This window comes from Myotis yumanensis, unplaced genomic scaffold, assembly GCF_028538775.1.
Source record: "Myotis yumanensis isolate MYYU_CA2020_CCGP unplaced genomic scaffold, mMyoYum1.0.hap1 SCAF_1, whole genome shotgun sequence".
In the NCBI taxonomy this organism is placed as follows: Eukaryota; Metazoa; Chordata; class Mammalia; order Chiroptera; family Vespertilionidae; genus Myotis; species Myotis yumanensis.
In genome coordinates this window covers 142,305,316-142,329,701 of record NW_027223752.1, presented here as the reverse complement: position 1 = coordinate 142,329,701, position 24,386 = coordinate 142,305,316, and the positions used below count along the sequence as shown (strand labels likewise).

General features: G+C 36.4%; 1 protein-coding gene across 1 annotated transcript in view; it reads right to left on the bottom strand.

Annotated features, from left to right (window-relative positions):
* MALRD1 (MAM and LDL receptor class A domain containing 1) overlaps positions 1-24,386 on the bottom strand; it is a 597,781-nt gene that overhangs the window by 519,860 nt on the left and 53,535 nt on the right. The window contains exons 6-8 of the mRNA XM_070426883.1: positions 16,209-16,305; positions 4,655-4,756; positions 3,904-4,050 (exon numbers count right to left, since the gene is read on the bottom strand). Of these exons, the coding sequence (XP_070282984.1) occupies positions 3,904-4,050; positions 4,655-4,756; positions 16,209-16,305 (346 nt within the window). The remainder of the gene's footprint in view (positions 1-3,903; positions 4,051-4,654; positions 4,757-16,208; positions 16,306-24,386) is intronic.

Genomic DNA, 24,386 nt, shown 5'->3' with positions numbered 1-24,386 from the left:
TTCACAGTGGCTACATCAGTCTACATTCCTACCAGCAGTGTACGAGGGTTCCCTTTTCTCCACATTCTTGCCAGCACTTATTGTTTATTGATTTATTGATGGTAGCCATTCTGGCAGGTGTGAGGTGATATCTCATTGCAGTTTTAATTTACATCTCTTTGATGATTAGTGATATTAAGCATTTTCATATGTCGTTTGGAAATTTCTATGTCCTCTTTGGCGAAGTGTCTACTAGCATTCATGTCCTTTTCCCATTTTTAAAAAATACATGTTTATTAATTTCAGAGAGGAAGGGAGAGGGAGAGAGAAATAGAAACATCAATGATGAGAGAGAATCATTGATCAGCTGCCTCCTGCACACCCCACATTGGGGATCCAGCCCTCAATTTGGGCATGTGCCCTGACCAGGAATAGAACCATGACCTCCTAGTTCATAGGTTGAAGATCAACACCAAGCCATGCCAGCTGGGCCCATTTTTTAAATGGATTATTATTCTTTCTGGTGTTCAGTTGTATAACTTCTTATATGTTTTGAAAATTAACCCCATATCAGGTGTATCAGTGGAATAATGTTCTACCATTCAAAGGGTTTTCATTTTATTGATGGTTTCCTTGCTGTGCAGAAGCTTTTTAATTTGATGTTGTCCCATTTTTATATTTTCTTCATTGTTTCCCTTGCCCTATGAGATACGTCACCAAAAATATTGCTATGAGAGATGTCTGAGATTTTACTGGCTATAATTTCTTCTAGCATTTTTATGGTTTCATGATTTACATTTAAGTCTTTTGTCCATTCTGATTTTATTCATGTGTATGGTGTAAGTTGGTGGTCTTGTTTCATTTCTTTTGCATGTACCTAATTTTCTCAACACCATATAGTGAAGAGACTGTTTTCACTCCATTATATGCGCTTGCTGCCTTTGTCAAATATTAATTGCCTATAAAAGGGGAGGGCTGATTTCTGGGCTCTCTGTTCTGTTCCATTGATCTATATGCCTGTTCTTATGCCAGTGCCAGGCTGTTTTGATTACAATGGCCTTGAAGTATAGTTTTATATCACCTATTGTGATACCTTCACTTTGTTCTTCTTTCTTAAGATTGATGAGGCTATTTGGAATCTTTTTTGTGTGTGACAGAATATAATTCAAATGCCCTCTTTCTTAAGAAACTAGATGGAACCATCAAATATCTATAGTCTTACTAAAGGCACCTGTGAATTTTTTATTACCTAAAAATATTATCAATCAATTTCTTCTCATCTGATTCTTAAAACCAATTTTGATTGTTGTTTAACCCAATAATGTAGACAATACAAAGATATTTCCATAATTCTATAACTTCAATTTTCAAAAATAATCTTTCAAATGCTTGTTTTGTAAGTTAGTAAATATTCCTGCAGCTTCTAAAAACTATGAGTTTTGCCGAAACAGGTTTGGCTCAGTGGATAGAGCGTCGGCCTCTGGACTGGAAGGTCCCAGGTTCGATTCCAGTCAAGGGCATGTACCTGGGTTGCGGGCACATTCCCAGTAGGGGATGTGCAGGAGGCAGCTGATCGATGTTTCTCTCTCATCGATGTTTCTGACTCTCTATCTCTCTCCTTTCCTCTCTGTAAAGAATCAATAAAAAAATATATTAAAAAAAAACTATGAGTTTAAATTAAATGAAATTCCTATTTATTAGAAATGTTAGACTTCAATGAAAATAGCAAAGTTAATACTTTGCCTCGGACCTATACACAAGGAAATGATAAATAGAAAACACATTTTTATAAAGGCAAAAACAGGTCAAATGCCATCTCAAGAGAAAAGAAAAAAATATGCCAAGTGATGAGCAGGGCTGAAACCACAGAACATGGGCTTTAGGATAAAAAGCAGGCTGTTGTAGCTTGAATTTTGACTAATTTAAATTTTGCAAAAGCTAAAGGAGAAGAGTCAAATTCTCTTAACAAAAGCAAAGGCTAGGGCAGGGAACCTGCTCATAAACTGAGGTGGGAAATATACCTTCCCTCACTGCCTCGGGCTATAAGAGGCAGGATGTGCAAGACTCCAAGTATTGCCATGAAATATGAAACCATAAACTAGTATTGTTACTCAGGTAAGGTATCAGGGAGCTAAGTAATGCTACAACAAAATCACTGAACAAGGAGGTAGGTACAAAGAAAAACATCAGGAAAGAATGGAGGAAGGATAGAGAAAAAGCAAATCTACAGTAGATATCAGGAGAAAAGGACTATCACCGTGTAGTTAGAAAGGAAATAAACAGACATTCATTTTAAAATTGTATCACCACATAACTTATTATTTAGGGGTGAGGCCAATTTAAAAATGTTTAAAGTTTATAAATACTAAGCAAGTTCATCACCACAAATCTTATGTAAATAAAAAACAAGTAGTAATTTAAAAAGTGAACCTGTGCAAGAAGGAAAAGAAACTGAAAGGGAGAGGATAAAATAATAGAAACAAAAAAAAATGACTAAAGAAAATGATAAAATATATCCTTGTAACAGTTGAAAACATAATAGCTTCAAACCATATTTACTTACAAATATTTTTTAAAATATTAAACTATAATTCAAGACCTAAAAAGGGTGGTAGGTGAAGGTGGGAGAAGGTATAGGGGGATGAATGGTGATGGAAAAAAATAAGGAAAAAAAAGGGAGGGTTAAAAATGGTAATTTAAATTATGACAAGTTCATTCTATTCCAGAAAGTGACAAACATATTGAAGCACTTTAGGATTATTAAAGAAATTTAATATTAAAGATATATGTCAAAGTTTTTAAATAACCATAAAAACATTATATATAAAAGACTAATAACCAAAGATCTTAACAGACACCTAACTAAAGAAGATATACAGATGACAAATATGTATATAAAAATACTCCATATAATATGTCATCAGGGAAATAAAAAGTAAACAATGAGATTCCATTATACACCCACTAAAATAGCCAAAATCCTGAATACTGGCAACACCAAATTCTGGAGAGGATGCAGCGCAACAGAAATATCATTCATTTCTGGTGGGATCACAGACACTTTTGAAAGTAGTTTGACATTTTCTTACAAAACTAACCATATTTTTCCATATAATTCAGCAATTGTGCTCCATGGTATTTACTCAAAGGAGCTGAAAAATGTAGATCCACACAAAAACCTGCACATGGGTGTTTAGAGCAGCTTTATTAATAATTGCTAAAACTTGAAAGCAACCAAGACTTCCTCAGTAGGTGAATGGATAAACTGTGGTTCACCCAGACATTGGAATATTATTCAGCATTAAAAAGACATGAGCTATAGAGCCCATTGAAAGACATGGAGAAAATGAAAATGCATATTACTCAGGAGCCAACCTCAAAAGGCTTTATACTTTATGACTCCAACTATATGATACTCCGGAAAAGGCAAAACTATGGGGACAATAAAATCTACATGGAAATAGATTAGTTTCTGCTGGAATAAAATTTTAAATTATACTTTTTAAAAATAACTAACAATACCCCTACCAAAAACAAATAAAGCAATAAAGAGAAAAGTACACAGAAATAACAAATTGGTGTTAGAGTAAGAGGAAGAAACTCATTGACAATACTGCAGGGATAGGGAGAGCTAATAGAGTCGATAAACCTTTTTTTGTTATTGTTCATGAAAAATCTATTATCTCCTGATGATAACAAATAATAAAATTTACCAAATTAAAATAGTTAATTAACCTAGTGTAATTTTTCCTTTACACTGTTGGAAATTATTGATTTTTCCATTTTCAATATCTATGGCATAATATAGTTTCAATAAAATATACTCAGTATGTTCATCAAGACCCTGATCAAATGTCTGCATACAGTCACAATAAAGTACAGTTCTAAAAATAATATATAAAAGATATCATTTTTTATTCCTACCTTCATCATTACTACTTTGATCCTGCTGAGGTGTAGATTCCAAAGCAGGAACTCTTCTTGCATTTGTGCGCAACCAGGAAATGTGCCCAGCAGGTGCTTCTGATGCCCAGCCACACGTGTCAAATTCAAATCCACAGGGCGGACACACTAAAGAGAGAGAAAGATCCTGGTGGACTCTCACAGCCTATGAGAGTGGTTACTGACATGGTTGGTGTTACAGTGGGGTTTATACACAAATTCATATCTGGAAATTTTGGTTCAATAAACCTTAGAATGAACCAGCAATTCTATTTTTCAAGTTCTTCAGTTCACTCAGATGGGCATCCCCCAAAATGAGAATGATTGCATTGCCATAAAAAAATGAAAATTTTCTATCCTTCCTTGGACAAGTGCTTTGGTTTTGATTTTTTAAATAGCATAATATATGACCTTAGCTAATTTATGGAAATAATTTTATTTATATAATTGACTATTCATAATCACATTGAGATTTTAAAGAATCATTACGTATAAAATTCCGAAATTGTCTTTAGTGGAACTGTTTTACAAAATAATATCACCTTAAATTGACATATTTAATATATTTCACTTGTTGAATAAATCAATCTTCCAATAACATTCCAGCTAAAACTTGGGCATAAATGTCAGCAAATACCAAATAACAAGTGAGTATCTTATATTCCTATTAGTGATCTGAGTCTCATGAATGGATCACACACCAATAAGCTGGGTACGCCAATTTAACACTTACATCTTAATCCTGCATCTGTAGAGTCAAATCTGCAGAGACTTGTATCAGGATGGCATAGTTCCTGCTTGGTGACTGATGCTTCTTGACACGGTAAAGTTTCATCTGTTAAATTTAAAGAGTGAGATGCAGATGCAACTGGGGGAGTTATTCATTTATTAAGACACTAGAGGCCTGGTGCACAAAATTCATGCACTCGAGGGGGTCCCTCGGCCTGGCCTGCACCCTCTCACAGTCCAGGAGCCCTCAGGGGATGTCCGACTGATGGTTTAGGCCAGTTTCCCCGGGGGAGCTGGCCTAAGCCAGTAGTTGGACATCCTTAGCACTGCCACAGAGGTAGGAGAGGCTCCTATCACTGCCACTGCACTCACCAGCCATGAGCCCAGCTTCTGGCTGAGCTGCACTCCCGCTGTGGGAGCATGCTGACCACCAGGGGGCAGTTCCTGTGTTGAGCGTCTGCCCCCTGGTGGTCAGTGCACGTCATAGTGACCAGTCATTCTGCCATTCAGTCGATTTGCATATTAGGCTTTTATTATAAAGGACTAACACTTGTTCTACAAAGCATTTCCACCCAAATCTTCTTTATGGCAGCATCATCCCTTAGGTAAGTGATGGCAAACCTTTTGAGCTCAGCGTGTCAGCATTTTGAAAAACCCTAACTTAACTCTGGTGCCGTGTCACATATAGAAATTTTTTGATATTTGCAACCATAGTAAAACAAGGACTTATATTTTTGATATTTATTTTATATATTTAAATGCCATTTAACAAAGAACAATCAACCAAAAAAATGAGTTCATAGGTTCGCCATCACTGCCTTAGGTGGACCCATTACACAAAGAAAGGATATATAAACCATGTTAATGCTTCTGGGATTTAATCAGATCTCTGTGGTGAATGCTAAAACCAAATCTTTCATCCCCACCAAAGTAACTTGTCTGAACATGAAAACTAACAGCCTATTATTAAAAGGATAATAGTACATGCATCAGATGTAACGTATAGTGTCTTCTTTAACTGGAAGCAGGATCTGCCCTGGAATTATTTTCCCTGCAGCCTTTTCAAACAGTGCCTCCTTTCCTCCCACAGCCCTCCCAACACAGAACTCAAAAGTGGATAGGCATCCTTCCTGTACCACTAGCCACTTCCAGATAATTCTCACTCCGTTTCCTAAATACCCAGCTTTGAATCTCTGGACATCAAAGGGTTCACTCTCTGTGCCAGTTTGTTGCAGTCATCTACAGACTACGCACCACAGCTCAGTCCTTGATGGCATCAGCCCTTGTCTCACTGTCATTCTTTGTCATTTCAATATTCATCTTCATTTCTTCTTTTCTTCTTCATTTCTTGATTTCTTCTTATTGGTGATTGTGAAGGAGAACCCTGATGAAAATAGACCTCTACCACCAATCCTCGGAGGATTTCATTACTAATAACATTTCCTTGATCTTAATTACAAGTGACTCACTCCACAACCTTCATCCCCATTGTTCCAGTTCACTCCCTCTCATATCTCAACCGCAACAATGTTTTGACAGCACCTGGCCCTACCAGCTAATGGTCCTACAATCTTATCAATTCCTTTCTTCCTCTCTCATGTTCTCTCTTCCTTTCTTACAGATGTTAGACAGCCAGTCATCCTGGCTCTTCTCATGCTTCCCCATACTCTTAGAGCAAAAACTGAAAAGTACAATTCTCCACATAGTGCAAGTAATGGATAGTTAGCTTTTTCATTGTCGTGTAAGTGCCTAACATTAAGCTGTTGATTGCTGAGGCACCCATTTCAAAGACATCCGCTGGAATAAACACATGGCCAGCTACACAACTAGATAAAGAACCAGCCAGCCCCAACCTATGAAGTTCCCCTTTTAGAAAGCCTTGGTTGACCTAGAAGGGACTGTTGGAATGACCCTGCTTTTCCTTTCCCTGCTGTTATTTTTTAAATTCACCAATAAAGAGTGGACCCACAAAACTCTAGGTCCCCCACCCTTGGTACCAATAAAGGCAGAAACCCTGGCCAGCGCACGCACTCGCTCGCTCTCTCTCTCTCTCTCTCCCACTATGACCTAAATGTATGGCCCCAAATGATCCTCCAGGACCTATGAATAATGAAGCTTGTTTTGTCAAACCTCCTTGATGGTTGCTGCTAAGGTGCATCTTGCAATCTTAAAAACAACCACCGCAAGGGCTGGTCCAGTCACAACTTTGGCTCCAGGCAGGGAAATGTCTGCAGGGGCTGCCAAGTAGTAAGGGCCCAGGTCAGTGACCCATGCACTCCTAGTTGATAGCATCACTATGGATAGGCTTGGATCTACAAAACCCACCACCTCCTCCATTTACATCTGTGCAGCAGAACTTGAGTGAAGAGAGGCCCACAATCATGATGATTAAAATTACATATCCATGACTACTCATTTCATTGCATCATGGCAATGCCATACTACATTTTTCTAAATCTTTCTTTTTCCTTTATTCCTAGAAACTATTCAAAGACCTTTACCCCTCCTTAAATTTCCACCTCCTCTTTCATTTCAGTTAATCATCCTGCATTCCACCTCATCATTCTCAGCTAATCATCTTGCTTCACATTTCATAGGAAAAATCAGAAGAAAACCTAATAAGTGCCGCCACCAATCTACCTACACAGCTGTCCACATGCCTTTCCTCCTGTAATGTGGGTCAATTAGTCATGCTCCACTCTAAGCCCACTCCTTTCATTCATTCATATAGAAAATGCATCTCTTCTTGCCTATCTAAGAAATCATTCCAGCAATTTCCTCTTCTCCTTTACACTAGCATGTCCTCTTGGAAATAGCTTCCGTACACTAAGTGGCCAAAATTTCACCCATCCTAAGGAAACCTACTTACTCTACAACCCCCTCCAGCTAACTTTTCTAAGTTTTTCATATTCTCACTGATTCCACACCCATTTGTCCCCCCTCATTTATTCTTGAACCCATTCCAATAAGGTTTTTGTCAAATATCTTTTTATTGAGGTAAGATTCACATAACATTAAATTCATTTTAACCATTTGTAAGTATACAATTCAATGGCTGTTAGTGCATTTACAATGTTCTACCATCATCATCAGTAGCTAATTCCAAAACATTTTCATTATACAAAAAAACAACAACACGCATAACCATGAACAGTCACTCCCCATTCTCTCCTCCCTCATCCCACAAACCTCTAGCAACCAGCAATTTGCTTTCTGTCTATATGGATTTACCCAGTACATTCCACATACTAGTAAATGGAATCATACAATATTGACCTTTTGTGTTTGACTTCAACTTAACATTTAATGTTTTAAAGGTTCGTTCTTGTTGTAACATGTATCAGAACTTTATTCCTTCTTTTTTTACCCCACTACTCCACAGGAACTGCATATGTAAAGGTTGACCTCTATATTGCTAAATCTAGTATTTAATTTTCCCTCCCCAACATACCTGACATATAATAGTATTGGGCCTAGTTGATCACCCTCCTTCTTCCCTAGATTCTAATACATAAATTTTCTCCTGGTTTTCCTCTTAAATTACTAGCTGTTCATTCTCAGACTCCTTTTTTGTTTTCCTGTGCCTCCTCAAGGTTACACAAAGTAGCATTAGAGCTCAGTCCTTAGATCTCTTCTCTACAGTCATGTTCTTGTTGGTATCACCTAGTGTCACACCTTTAAAATTTTTCCTAAGTTCAAGTGACTCATAAAATTATATCTTATGCCCAGACCTTTTACTAGACTCCAATATAAATATCAACCTGATGACTTGGCTCCCTCACCTGGCTAACTAACAAGCATCTCAATAGAAATATTTCCAAAACTAAAGTTCTCATTTTCTCTCCCCAAACTTTCTCCTCCCACATTCTTTGCCATTGTAGTTCATGACAACTCCACCCTTATAAATCAGGCACGAAATGTGGAGTCATCCCCGTCTCTCTTACTGTACAAATACCATCCATCAGCATATCTTTGCTTTGTTTAGAAAGCACACTAAGAATATGACTGTATCCTACCACCTCCACTACTACTGTTGAAGGTAACAGCATTCTTTCTGGATTATAATAATAACTTTCGCCTCCTTGTTTCTGCCTTTCTCCCAATATGTGAGTCAGATCATGTCTCCTCTGCTCAAAACCCTTCCCTGGCTTCCTAGCCTTCATAAAGTAAGCACAAAAGTCTTTACCATGATCATCCTCATATAAACCACGAGAAACTCTGCATTTATGGTACTTCCAGTACACACATCGCTTGCTCACTCAACAACTTGGCTATTCTGCACAATAACTATGATCTCCATGTAACCATGCCTGACTACTTGAAAACTTCATCTCACCCTCACTTGTAGCACTTCTTATCTTGGTTTTCTGTATTATTGTTCCCCATAGCACATATCACCACTTGACATAAAATATATTTTTTTTGTTTATTTGCTTATTTGCTTATTATCTTTCTCCCTCTGACTAAAATTTAAGTTCCATGGATGCAGGAATTACTGTTTGTTTGTTATTTCTGCTGCTGTCTCCCCAGTGTTTAGAAAACTTCTTTGGCACAACATAAGTGCTCATTATATACTTAATTAGTGAATGGATAAATAAATGACTTAAGAAAAATTTGACAAAAATTTTTAAATGCCATATATTCTATATAAATTATTTTCATTTCTATTTGAAATAAAATTGAAGCAATTGGTTATGAAAATGATTTTCGAATAACATCCATAATCTGGTTTTTCATAATGAAAGCTTACAAATGATTAATGTTCTAAGCCTCCTGAATGGAAGAGCCACTAAAAATAAAACTGCATATGCAATTAAGGGAGTGTGTGCAATAAATGAAGCTAACATGGCACAATAACAATTACCATGAAACAAAACTATAATTTCTGTAGTTTTGTACAATAGCTACAAATCATCTCCCCCTTACAGCTACATAATTAAATATTGGCTATAGTTTAATTAAATGTTGTATATTATCTCTAGTTTTTCACTATTTATACAAGACAAAAAAACAACAACAAAGGTACTGTAAACAAAAATGGCAAAACAGGCAAGTATAAATTGCAAGAATTAAGAATCTAGCTTGTACCTATTGATAGTAAATATATTTAATCAATGTCAACCACTTTTGTTACCTTTGGCTCCAAAACTAGAATTTACAACCATAAAAACAATGGCATAGGGGTGTAAGTTGTAATTCACTTAATATCGTAGACAGCATTTTTTATTTAGCACATTTATCCAGAGCTCAGAACTATTTAAAATGTCAATTATTTGTATTTATGGTAATCATTTTATCTCCCTCCTCACACTCTTTCTCTCTTATGCTAACATGCACCACAATGTAGTTGTAGAAAATTATTTTGTGTGTTTTTTAATTCTCCATTAATGACACATGATCAGTAGGATGAAGCTTTGCCAAACATTTTAAGGTCTCTATACCAATGAGGCCACATCTCTAGAGCCTGTCATCCTTCAAATCTAATCTTGTACAAGCAGGTTATGTGAAACTGGCCAGACTCGGATGGTAGAGAAGGAATTCTCAAGGCCACTACAGTAAAAGTTATCATCGACATTCACTTTTGATTCCAGGGGCTTTAGACAATCTCTTTGTCAATTTTCTTAAATTAGGAATTAGTAATGGATTTCAGTGAACAGTTATTAGATCTTAAAGGGTAGCTAGAAGTTAATAAGATGAAAAAGGTACTTAGGTTCTTAGTTATTTAACTGTACTGGATAAAACATGCATCATTCAGATTCTCATTAAGAGATGATTTGTATATTTGAGGTATTTATATATTTGACAAAGGCAAAGTCCCAGCAGACCAATCTAAAAATGTTCACAGAATCTTCAAAATATTCTGAGTATGGGCCACAGCATTCAATCTTTATAAAAATTATAATAAACCTTTATTCAAGGATTAATGTTATTAAAGAAGCAGTAATTAAGCACTTTCTTATTTAGTCACAGTCACCTTGATTTTTTTTCCTCATACTTGCTACTATGGCAGTTTACAGAGATCCTCCTATTCAATAAATGTACAGTGAATGTTTATGTGTTGAGAAAACCAGTCATTAACAATGATGCTATTTGAAGGTGTGAAAATAGTCTAAAATATTTCTTTAATATTATAAAAAGAATTTAGTGTTATTGTCCACCTTGCAAAATGTTCAGAAACCATTAAAATACCTATACCTGACATTTTTATGAAGAAGATCATTGACATTTCAATAGTAAAAAGTACATATAATAAAATAATAAACTTATGTTTTTTTCCCTCTAAAGATAACACTACACTAAATCTATGTAATACAATCTCACCATCAGAATTTTTCTAACTTTAAAAGACCTGGGGAAGGAGTAGGAGTAGGGAGGAGGGGGTCACTGGGGTGGAAAAGGAAGGACAGCTGTAAAACTTTCAACAATAAAGAGAAATTTTTAAAAAATTAAAATTAAAAAGTTACTTTTAAAAAGTCCTTTTAATTTACATATGGTAGGTAATATTCATACTTTTTGGTATTTACTTTTATGAATTTTACCAAACAGAGAGCCATTATCTGCAAATTCATTAAATTCTACTTATTCAATCAGGTCTTCTTTGATGTCATTCACCAATGTTTGGGAGTTTTCAATAAACTGATCCAGCATATATTTTGTTAGATTTATATGTAAGACTTTACTTTGCTTATATTACAAATAGCACCATTTTTCTAACAGAGTTCTAATTATTCATTGCCATACTATAGAAATACAATATTGATTTTATATCGACCTTGTATCCTACTACTGTGATAAACTCATTTACTAGTTTCAGAAGCTTTTTAAAACATAAATTCTAATATATATTGTTATAGACAATTGTGTTATTTGCAAATCTGAATAGATTAATTCCTTCTGCTCCACTTGCATGCCTTACTTATGTGTCTTGCCTTATTGCATTGGCTACGACTTCCTGTTGAAAAGAAGTGTTAAGAATGGACATCATTGCTCAGTTCTCAGTTTTAGGGATAAAGCATTCATCCTTTCATCATTATGTATGATGTTAGCTGTTGAGTTTTTGTACATGCCCTTCATTCCATTAAAAATGTTCATACTTTGCTGAGGTTTTTAATCATGACAGTATGTTGAATGCTGTCAAATGCTTTTATGAATCTACTGAGGTCATCACGTGCTTATTTTCTTTAGTCTGTCAACATGGTGAATTACAGTGATTGCTTGACAAACATTGAACCAGCCTTGCATTTCCCAATGATTGTGGTGCGTTATCTTTTTTATATGTTACTGGGTTCCATTTGCTAATATTTTAGTAAAGATTTTTTTGTGATAGAAATGTTGGTGTTTAGTATTCTTACAATATTTTTGTCTAGATTGGGGATTAGGGTAAAGCCACTCTTACAGAATAAGATGACAAGTGTTCACTTCTATTTTCTGGAATAGAAAGTATAAAACTGGTGTTATTTCTCCCCTAAATATTCAATACAATTTTCCACTACAACCATATGGTCCTGGAGTTCTCTTTAACAGAAGATTTTCACTATGATTCTTATTTATTTAATGAATATAAAATTATTCAGATTATCAATTTCTTCTTCAGTGACTTTGGTTGCTTGTGACCTTCAAAGAATTTGCCCATTTCATATAAATTGTTTAATTTATGTTCAGAGAGTTACTTGTTATATTCCTTCATTATTATTCTTTTTAATATCTGTAGAGTCTTTAATGTTAGCCCCTATTTCATTCCTGATATTGTTAATGTGTGTCTGCTTTCTTTTTTCCTTGATCAGATTAGAATTTTGCCAATTTTATTTACCTTTTCAAAGAACCAACTTTTCGTTTTAAGAATTTTCTCTATTATTTCCCATTTTAAATTCCATTATTAAGTGACTTGGCTTTAACATGTTCTTTTTTACTTGATTTATGTGGATAAATTACTGCTTTGGGATCTTTCTTCTTTCCTAATAAAAACTTTATACCTATTAATTTCCCTCTAAGCACTGCATTAGTTGTATTACACAAATTTTAGTGTTATACTTTCATTTTAATTCACTTCAAAATACTTGGCTATTTTGAAGTATGTTTTATTTAAGTGTGTATAATTTATTTTCCAAATAATTGTGGATTTCTCAGATTTATAATTTAATTTCATTTTGGTCAGAGGGTATATTTTATATGATTTCAATTGTTTTAAAATTCTTAAGTTTTGTTTTGTGGCTCCAGTAGTGCATGACCAATCCAAATCAGAGCCTGAAAATTTCAATAATACTATCCTGTCTTTATTCAATAATTTTATATTTTGTTCATCATTGATATTGATTTTTTCATTAATTTTGATTTTTAATATATTATATCAACATATTATTTATCATGATGAGTAGACATCTTAGTTTACTTGGGCTGCCACAACAAAGTTCCATATACTGGACGGTTTGAACATATGATTTAAACAACAGATATTTATTTTCTCACAGTGCTGGAGGATGGAAGTCCATGAAAATTGTCTAGCCAATGACATGGTCAAAAACATGGACTTTTCCCATTTCTTCCTTCTTCCTGTCCTATGAGATGTACAGAGCCTCAACAGTCATTTGGGACCATCAAATGACAAGCATCAGGCAAATACCAAGGAAATTCCTTATTCCCTGACTTTAATAATTAGTACTAAATAGTATCTAATGTGGTGTATTGAAGAAACTATACCATAACTACCTATCTCCTCTATTTTCTTAAGTCACCTAAGAGAACATTTCTGTTTTCTTGCATCCAAATACATTCTTAACTCTACCCTCCACTGGAGTAGGATTTTCTGATGGAGATATACAAAACATGTTGCATTGACTTTGCCTAACGTCTTTGATGCTCCCCTATCCTGACCATAATCACCAGGACTGCATGAGACAGAAACCTCTGATTCTAGATAGCTAGCTCTGACCCAGTGCAGTCATTGTCAAGTATAATAATCAACATAAAAATAGCATCCCAAATACCAGTTCTATTCTTAAAACTGAGATTGGCTAGCTTCACAAAAAATGTCCTGAGAACATTATTTAAAATACAGGCCCCATCCTCAGTGATTCCCCTCTAGCAGGTCTGCAGTGAAGCCCAGAATCAATCACTCCTCCATGTCATTCTGATGATTACCTAAATTTAGTCTATAATGATAGTGCCTGGACTTGACTGGAGAGCCTCATTTGGAAATTTAATGTTGCATAATTTTACCATCTCTCACATTCCTGCCATTTACAAAATGCAATTCTATCCAAATGCCAATCCTATCCCATCATGCTTTATCTATTTCTCCATTATTAATACTCCTAGCACTGTTTTCCCTTCACTGCTCACTCTGAGAAACAAAATACAAAACTTTCTTCACTTACTTTTAAAGAACACACGATGTGAACTTACCTGAATACTAGCTTTTTCTGTAAGATCACTTCCATTGTACCTTTCCCAAGGGCTGACATCCTTTTCCAATGCCCCATAAAACACAAGGCCTAAAATTAATTTCTTTAATTTTTTTTTTAGTTCCCTTCTTTGGCCCTGAATCTAATAGTTTTGTATCAATTTAATATCCATGTGAAAGGTCTAGACAATAGTTATCTTTAAAACACATGCCTCAACTTTTGTGAACTTTATTTTCACACCATCTCAAAAACACTATGGTAACATTATCTAGAACTATTATTGTAGAAATGTAGGCTGCAATATTTTTCTATAGGACCACAACTTTTCCTTTAATGTCTAACTTTCTGATGCTCTTATTTCTACTGCTATTGCTTTTTTTACTTCTATAATAATTCTATAGAGCTCCTCTGAGTGCTTACTAAAAGATCTGGTATTTGTCTTTTGTAATTTATTGTGATTCATTTACATTGGCCTTTGACCCAGAATATGTATCATGGGTAATTAGGGAAATGGCTTTGGTTCCCAAGGAAAAAGTTCATGCTTAAGATAATAGTAGAGTCCTATTGCAGGTGATCTCAATTCCAAAACACAACCCCAGCATGCTCCTGTGTAAATTTGTAATGGAAATAATTTCAATGACAGAAGGTCATTTCTAAATTCCTAACAGTTCAGAAAGTCCAACCAATAGCTGATTTTATTGCCTTATTCACCTTTGAGAGTGATTAGCTAGAATGGCCAATGATTAGAACTAGTTAGGGATCACTTTGGTGGACTCCAATTTCTGTAGAAACTATGAAGCTGAGATATATCAAAACACTGATGAAGTGATCAAGGTCTAGAGCCAGAAGTCTCATTAAAACTCAAGCATAAGCTGACTGTGCTCTGGACCCAGGAATACCATGCTGGGTAACAGAGAAAGGCATATTAGGGGAGATTTAAATAGCAGAGTAGTCACTAGAGTTTGCTTTCCCTGAAGTTAACCATGTGTTCTATCCTGATATATTGCATTCCTTCTGATAAAGCTAAAAATGTTATCTTCATTTAGTAAAAAGGCATTGAAGTTTATACTTCAATTATTTACTTCTAGAAATGAGTGAGTTATATTCTGTTCCCTTGAAATTCTCCATTTCAATTTATCTATATTCAACTTATTATATAGTGATTTCTTAGCTAAGATATGCTGACTACAAAAAATGCAAAGATGAAAGAGACCTTTATGTGTTCCAGTGTCAACAATTCCTATAAATCCCTATCTTGTTCTGGGTGCTACATATTTGTAGGCTCTTATCCTATAAGTAGGAGTGCTGTTTAAAACCCAAGCACAATACAGACACCATTTATCAAGATTCCTTGGTTTCTCTCGATCCATCCTTTCTATTCTTGAAATATTTACTACAATTACCATATCTTTACACCAAATTAGAACTTGGAATCCTCTCTAAAAAGTAACTATCTTTATTCTGATAAATCATACTAGAGTAAGAAAAAATTTAGAAAGGAAAAAATCTGTCAACTATCATATATATATATATATATATATATATATATATATATATATAATTCTTGCTTGATTATTAGACTACATTCATTTTACCTAACCAAATTAAATTTTAACATTGATCTTTTCTATTGATAACAATGTGAATGGGGAATTGAATACTATTCAATTAATATAAGGGACCAATATGAATCATTTTTAGATCTGATATATGTAGTTTATCAATGTAGCTATCTCAGTTTAAATAGAAAATAAATTATAACTAATGTCTCCATTTGTGTCTCTCAATGTAATAATCACATCAACTCTGCAAGAACTCAATTTCAAGTCTGTGGAGGTCAGTTTTCTCTCATTTTCCTAGAAAGGACAGAGTTCTCTTGGTAAGATTTAACTAGCCAGTGTAAACACTGCTACAAGGTCTCAAATCTGAAAGTAAATTATCCCCTTCAACTCTTTATAGCATCAGAGTCAGTGAAGAATAGCCTATATTCACTTCTGGCATAGATCTAGTCATTGTTAGACAATTTATTACACAATGGAAAACAGGACACTCTAAAACATCAGGCAAAAATAAAGAGCAGATCAAAGTCATTACAAAGTTTGGATTGCACTGAATTTGTTTTACACAATGAGGATCAAAATGATAAAAAGTTCTTACCATTTGCAGGCAAGCAGCCTGAACTGAAAGATATATCATCAATAGCTATGACTTCATCCTGTTCATGAGTTGAAATCAGTTGACCTTGAAAAACAACCTACATGAAATAAAATAAAATTATTTGCAAAGCTTAAAGGAAAACAAACCTGCCCAAAAACACAAAAGCAATAAACAAAAATACAAAGCAAAGAACATCACTATCTCACAATCTTAAGGTAGAGAGCCTACAAATAAGAAACATCACTTCCTAGAAGCACTTGGGTGACCATGCCAATTCCAAGTGGAAAGGGATCAAAGCATAAATGCGAAAGGACTGGAAAAAGTACAGTCGTTTCTGTGTCTCACATGTCTAGCATAGGTTAGGTAAGATATTTGTGAAATGATACAATATTCACCTGGCTTCTGCCCTATAATCGTCCTCTGTGTTTGGTTCCCATGTGTTCATAGTACTTAGTATTTATCAGTTTTTGTATCCATGCTCCATCTTGAACTCTATTCTTGGCATTTCACAACTTTACCACATTTTCACCTCTGGTTTTCTGAATTTTACTCACAGTCTTGCCTTGGATGTCCTTGTGCTATCCTCCACATTTTCTGCCATGATCTAAACATAGCTTGAGACATTGACCAGAAATGGTTGTTCAGTGACTTACTGTTACAATAACTGAAAATTATATTGTGATGTGCAGCTAGCCCACGTCTGCACCAAGAGAAAATATTTAGGTATAATTAATCTGAAAAACTTAGAAAAAAACTACTCTGCAGTCTCTTAATTACTTAAATCAAAAGAAAGTAGGTGTGTTGGTAAAGAGTATTATCCCACCCTTACTAAAAATACCATTGACATTTTAGGCTTAATTCATGGATACATTAAATTTGTGTTCACTGTTAGGCCTTGTTTATAATATAAACATTTTATTATTTTAAAGAGTCAGCACTGCTTTTGAGCTTAACAACAGGTCTGCATGCAGTCAACCCCAGCAGATCATTTAGTGTGCTGCATTCTCCTATGTTCCTGTACAACATGGTGCACTGATACATTTATATCAAACCAGACACTATCTGCAAGTCTGTTAAAAATATGAAGAGAAATATCCATAACCTATTGAGCAACTTGTCAATAAGTAGCCCTAAAAAAGTCAACTTTTCTTCACATAAAACAGAATAACCGTGTGACTACTTAAAAGCAGGACCAATCTATCAAAGATTGTTGTGTAGGGATGGTTTTATATGAAGGCAGTAGAGAAGAGTGATAAAAGTGTATATTTGGAAGCAGACTACTTGGGTTCAGGTACCCGCTACACCACTGAATAGCAACCTGACCTTGGAGAAGTTACTCAAGATGTCTGTGCCTCGGTTTTTCCTTTGTAAAAGGGTATTGACAAAAACGAGGCTATTACCTATGTGATAAAGCATTTACAAGGATAAATGAGTTATTATATGGACAGCGTCACTTAATACATAGTTAGTATTTAAATAACTATTATAACATAGATTTATTAAAATATTTAAGCTATTATATGAATACTGTGTTTACAGAAAAAAAATCTATTCTCTGAAGATTAACATTTCATTCTTCTTGAAAGCCTTTTCATATAGATACATTCCCCAGTCATTGCTGAGCTAAGCTTACACACACCTATAGTAGCATATTAAAAGAGATAAGTAGAAATAGGTATTAACTAATCATCAGGCTCTTCTATTTTTCTCCGCACTCTTTCCCCAAACCCATTCATCCTCAGGATTTCAACTGTCACCCAGGTTGATGAAACACAAATTTACATCACAAATATCAACTTCTCTCCTGGGCTCTCTTCCCACATCTCCACAGTCTGCTGTGTATTTTCACTCAGACAGTGTTAAGTCCGTTCTAATTCATAATGTTCTTTCCCTTTGAACTGGACCTGTCACCTGACCTTCACTCTCTGACAATGGTACTGATATCATTGTAATTAGCTACTTATTAATAACTAGTGGCCCGGTGCATGAAATTCATGCACATTAAAAGGGGATTAATTAGAGGAAATATTTTAATATTGCTATTTGCTCTTTCTCTATAATAGAAATGTCAGAGATGAAAGAAAATTAGTAAAATGTATATGACAATCTTCCTCCTGTCAGAGTCTGGGGTGTGCCATGGAACCCAGAGTCAAGTCCTGCCCACCCATGGTGCCTCAAAATCACGTGAGACCCAGACCCAGCTGGCCCCGCCCCCATTGGGCGAGATCCAAACCCAGCTGGCTCCACCCTGGTAAAGCCCCACCAGGTGGGGGGCCTAGCCTCAGGTCCCCTGGCCCGGCAGCCTCAGGTCCCCGGTCAAGCCCCGCTGGGTGAGGGGTGCAGCCTCAGGGCCCACATCAAGCCTTGCAGGGTGGGGGATGCAGCCTCAGCTCCTCTGTCAAACCCCAGCAGGTGAGGGGTGCAGCCTCAGGTCCCCCACTGCACCCTCAGGTCCCCTGGCCTGGCGCTGGGGTGGGGGTCATGGCCTGAGGTCCCTCAGCCCGGGGCCAGGGTGGGCAGCATGGCCTGAGGTCTCCCATCAAGCCACACCGGGTGGGGGGCACAGCCTCAGATCTCCTGCCCCGGCCCATCGCCATGCAACCTCAGGTCCCTGCTGATTCCTTGTTAAGGCTCGTTATGGGAACTCAGCCTCCACTGTGGGTGCAGCCATCTTTGTGATGGTGTGATGGTCAATTTGCATATTCCCTCTTTAATAGATAGATAGGAAAGGAAAAAGGGAAAGCCAGAAATTATAGCATGTCATTTGGGCAGTTTCACCAGGAAGCTGCAACTTTGCACTCCCCAGGGAACATAAACACATGCCCAGTAAATTTGGGGTGACATAAGGAAGACAGTTGCTTGTCAATCACACCTGAGGACAGAGATGGTTGGCCAGAATGAGTGTAGCTACTGCAAGCCCATGAAAATGTGGGAATGCATAATCTCCCTTAACCAAGGAATTCTCTCTCTTGTTGCTCTCTATTGTTACTCTTGGCATGTGACTCGTGACTCCTTGGGCTCTTTTGCTTCTGCTTCCTTGCATTCTCCCATACAGCCCAGAACCAGGCAGATCCCATGTGCAATGTACCAATGATCTGCAGCAGGAAACACAAGCTAAGCTATCCTGATGCTGGATTAGACATGGCTCCCACATGGAAAGAAGACTCTGGCTCTGATTTGAGCTCTATTGAAACCCCAGTAGAGCTCTATTTCTTTTATGACTGTACTAAGGAAAATGGGACTTCAAAAACCCAGGGTGTAGTTCCAAGTAAATAAAACTTTCTACAATATCTCATCCTCCTATGGGGGCTTCCAGAAATGCTTATTCCAAGAATCCCACTTCTACTAGCAACTGGGGGAGATGAGCCCCTCTCTTATCTGGTAACAGTACCCGAAGATGCTCAAAACTTCAAATTGACCTTTGGAACTACTTTCTCCTTCAGTCCCATGTCCAATCAATCAAGACCTATGAAACCCTCTCTTCTTTCCATGCCTATTTCTAATCCTCTATCTTCACACATGATCTAATAAAGTAAATTAAATTTAAATTACCTTACCTTCAACCCTCTCCTCATCAGAGTTTGTAACACATATAACATACTTATTGATATTACTAAATTATTGTTAACTTCGTATAACTGAAGAAAAGTTAGTATGAAAATTGGTTACCATTTAAGTGCACTGATCCAACAAGAGGAAATGTTTTTCTATTTCTCTAAGTGTAGGGGAATTTACTAATGGCTCTCAGTAGCCACAAAACACAAGATCCATCAGGCATAACTAGATCATCTAGTTACATATATTCCAACAAAAAGATTTTCCAGGGATTTTGGTTGAGATCCCAAAAAGAAGGGTGGGTTGAAACATATAAGAAAGTGGAATCCCAAGATGATTTAAAAAGCCAGGTCCTGTGAACAGAGGCTGTGTTGGGGTATAATAGTTGTATTTCTTAGGGAAGTGGTGTTTAACATTCCTTGTTTTCTTCAAAACTTGGGCAAAGGATATTTTTCCCAAAACATCCTCCTCGTTTTAACTGTGTTAGGGGAAATAATAAAAGTTAAAAAGTGGCAAAATCAAAGCAGATTACAACATAGATAATGGAGTTAGGAGTTGGCAGCATCAGGAAAGTCAAGTTTGTCCTGCTCTTATCCAATAGTAAACATGAGACAAATTCCTTTCAGCCCTAACATTTTAAGAGAAGATGGCCTTTGAAGAGAGTGAAGGGGTCAGCACTTGAGCTACTTGATTTAAATTTTAAATAAACTTTGACAGGCCCTAGCAGGTTTAGCTCAGTGGATAGAGCATCAGCCTGCAGACTGCAGGGTCCCAGATTCGATTCCCATCAAGGGCACACGCCTGGTTGCAGGCTTGATCTCTAGTAGGGGACATGCAGGAGGCAGCCAATCAATGATTCTCTCTCATCATTGATGTTTCTATCTTTTTCTCCCTCTCCCTTCCTCTCTGAAATCACTAAAAACATATTTTAAAAAAATACATAAAACTTTGACAGCAGGTGAATGCATGTGAACCTAACTTGGATTATACAAGTAACTTCATGAACAGAAACTCTTATAATGATATTTATTATATTAGAATTTTCTTAATTAGTAGTATACATTTAATATTATTTCCAAAGTAAACAGGAAAGATGATTAATTCTGTCCCCATCATGTGTTCAGATAGTAAATATTCTTGAATTAAAAGGTAAAATGACTTAGATTATAATTTTGAAAATTTTGAGAGTAGAATTTTTAACATTAAGATAACAATTCATATTGATTTGTATGAATAACTTATTTTTTGTCTATTTTTATAAAATCTACTGTTTCTGGCTGTAACCGGTATGGCTCAGTGGATAGAGCGTCGGCCTGTGGACTGAAAGGTCCTAGGTTCGATTCCGGTCAAGGGCATGTACCTTGGTTGCGGGCACATCCCCAGTAGGAGGTTTGCAGGAGGCAGCTGATCGATGTTTCTAACTCTCTATCTCTCTCCCTTCCTCTCTGTAAAAAATCAATTATATATATATATATATATATATATATATATATATATATATATATATATTTTTTTTTTTAAATCTAACGTTTCCGAATAGGAAGCTGCTGAAAATTCTTTGGCATTTCTAAATGGAATATCAAAGAAATGAGAAGTAACTAATAGCATATTAAAAATGCTTCCAGCCATGGCTGATTTTGTTCAGTGGTTAGAGCAACAGCCAGCACACTGAAGGGTCATGGGTTTGTTTCATATACCTCGGTTGCAGGTTCAATCTCTGGACCTGGTTGGGCTAGAGCAGGAAGCAACCAATCAATGTGCCTCTCTCATGTCGATGTTTCTCTTTCTTTCTCTTTCTTTCTCTCCCCCTACCCACTCCACTCTCTCTAAAAATCAATGGGAAAAATATACTCACTCCTCAGGTGAGACTTAAAAAAAAAAGCTTCCATATCTTTTTACTAGTAAAATTTAGGCACTGACTGCTCATTTAGCTTAAGAATTCAAACATTCAACTTGAAAACCATTGTCAGTGATATATTTAGCAACATAGTATTCATTCCTTTCTATCCATAACACCAATACACGGGTTCCCTTCAAAACAAAAAAGAGTGTAGCGGGTAATAAAGGAAGGTTTCACTTGAATTGGGGACTAAATTTCTCCTTTATGTTATGACGGTTTTATTCTTTGCTTCCGTGAACATTTTAGGACAGTAGTACAATTACTTGCTTATGTCTGCAATTTTGAAAAATGTGATTGTGGTTAAACTGCATCATACAATGCATAATAATATCGTTTCACCCGGCACTGCAGACAAAAGAATATCTAATGCAACAGATATTCATGCAACAGATCTGACCAAATCTGGGGGTTGGATGTTTTTTCTATCTTATAAATCCTCATATTGCTTTCACATGACAAAAATTATCATGGCTCAGTGACTACATGATTGATATCTGAAATCAAACTAATCTTCCTGGAGTTATTCCACTGTCTAAAGCTCCTAATCCTCACTGAATAACAGTGTACATTACAGGTTTACTGCAGAGGACTGCTGTGAAGAGTCAATAAGACAATATAGCCGAAACCGGTTTGGCTCAGTGGATAGAGCGTCGGCCTGCGGACTGAAGGGTCCCAGGTTCGATTCCGGTCAAGGGCATGTACCTGGGTTGCGAGCACATCCCCAGTAGGAGATGTGCAGGAGGCGGCTGATCGATGTTTCTCTCTCATCGATGTTTCTAACTCTCTATCTCTCTCCCTTCCTCTCTGTAAAAAATCAATAAAATATATATAAAAAAAAATAACACAATATACACGAAGGACTAAACACAGTGCCTTACACATAGCAAGTGCTCAATAAATTGGTGGTTGTTATTATTCCTTAAACATCTTCATGACTTACTGAAATGCAGCCGTCTTTGTTGACTAAATGCATAAACACCACTCTTTGTTTATGTAGCAGTAGTCTCTCAAAAATGAGCATGCTTCAATTTTCTGAAGGGATGGACCCAGTACTTTACAGATGAAGGTGAAAAAGCCCTCAGAGACCAGAGGGTTTCTCAGAAACTCATGCTGAGCCAAGGTCCAGGTGGGTCTAAAATCTCCTATTCATATATTTCTAAAGGAAGCATGGATGGCTTTAAAATGACCAGAAGGCAGCATGGCGGGGAAATTGTGAAAAACAGAATAATTCTCAGAGGCTTGTAAATTGATGAGGCAGCAGACACTGTCTGGAGATACTGATTACAAATGCCCTCCAATAAGCCTCTCACTATAGCTTTTCAGGAATGAGCTACTGGATGGTGACAGTCAGTATTACAAGCACAGCACATCTCTGTGGCCCAGCCAAACAGAAGCAAATGAACATCTGCTCACTTGCTGACAGGAGAGAATTAAGGCATACCTGCAACCTGAAAGATTGATGTAGCCAAAGGTCCCAACAGAGTCATATTATTTCCTAATTTTTACAAAGCCTATAAGGTAGCAGCACTGTTTTCATATCAGCAACAAAGTATTTGGGGAAACAAATTAATACACTGCACATGCGTCTGCTTTGGATGCAGCCACTGTTGCATTTTAAAGCACTCAAATGAATAACCCTGCTGCCTCAGCTACACTGGAGATGATAAATTTGGGAATTTTAAGTTTTATATTTAGCTACTAAACATATTTAATCATCAGCCCACACAATGTGCCCTTTGGGAATGGACAGCTGAAAAAAACAAGGAAGGTATTTTAAAAGGTCTAACCTAGCCCTAACCGGTTTGGCTCAGTGGCTAGAGCATTGGCCTGTGGACTGAAGGGTCCTGGGTTCGATTCCGGTCAAGGGCATGTACTTTGGTTGCGGGCACATCCTCAGTAGGAGGTGTGCAGGAGGCAGCTGATCAATGTTTCTCTCTCATCGATGTTTCTGGCTCTCTATCCCTTTCCCTTCCTCTCTGTAAAAAATCAATAAAATATATTTTTAAAAATATAATAAAAAAATAAAAGGTCTAACCTACAAAACCAACAGGTTCCAGCTCTGCCCAACATCCAAATGAGTTGCTCTACCAGTAAAAAACCTGACCTAAAGAGAGACAGTTTGACATAAAAAGATAGTTCAAGACTTTTTTACCATCAACTCTGTTTGAAAGATGGAAAAGATGTGTAAACACTGATAAAATTTATATATAAACAAGATTCCCATGTCAGTCATTAAAGTTTATACAAGCATGCAGACAGAAGAACTTCAGCAGGTTCATCCTGCAGCATCTAGTCAATGTGACTCAATCCCCTCAAAAGCACTCTTGGCTCTGTATTATTGCTTTTGTTGTTACTGAGAAAAGACAAAGAGGCATAAGGGAGTAAGAAGAGAAGTGTAAGAAATAAACTAGAAATTTCTAGCACTTCAATAGCCACAACAAATTAGATACATTATTGGTGTCTGGATTCTCATTCCACACACCAAATCCAGGAACACATTATGTCTCATTCCCAAGCCTGTCAAAAGTTTTCTCTTTGATGACAATATATCAGTAAGGGGTTAATATCCAATATATGTAAGGCACTCATACAATTCAATAGAAAATAAACAATATGGGCAGAGCACCTGAGTAAACATTTGTACAAATTGCTAACATGAAAAGGTGCTCAGCATCACTGATTATTAGAAGAATGCAATCAAAACCAAAATATACTTCACACAT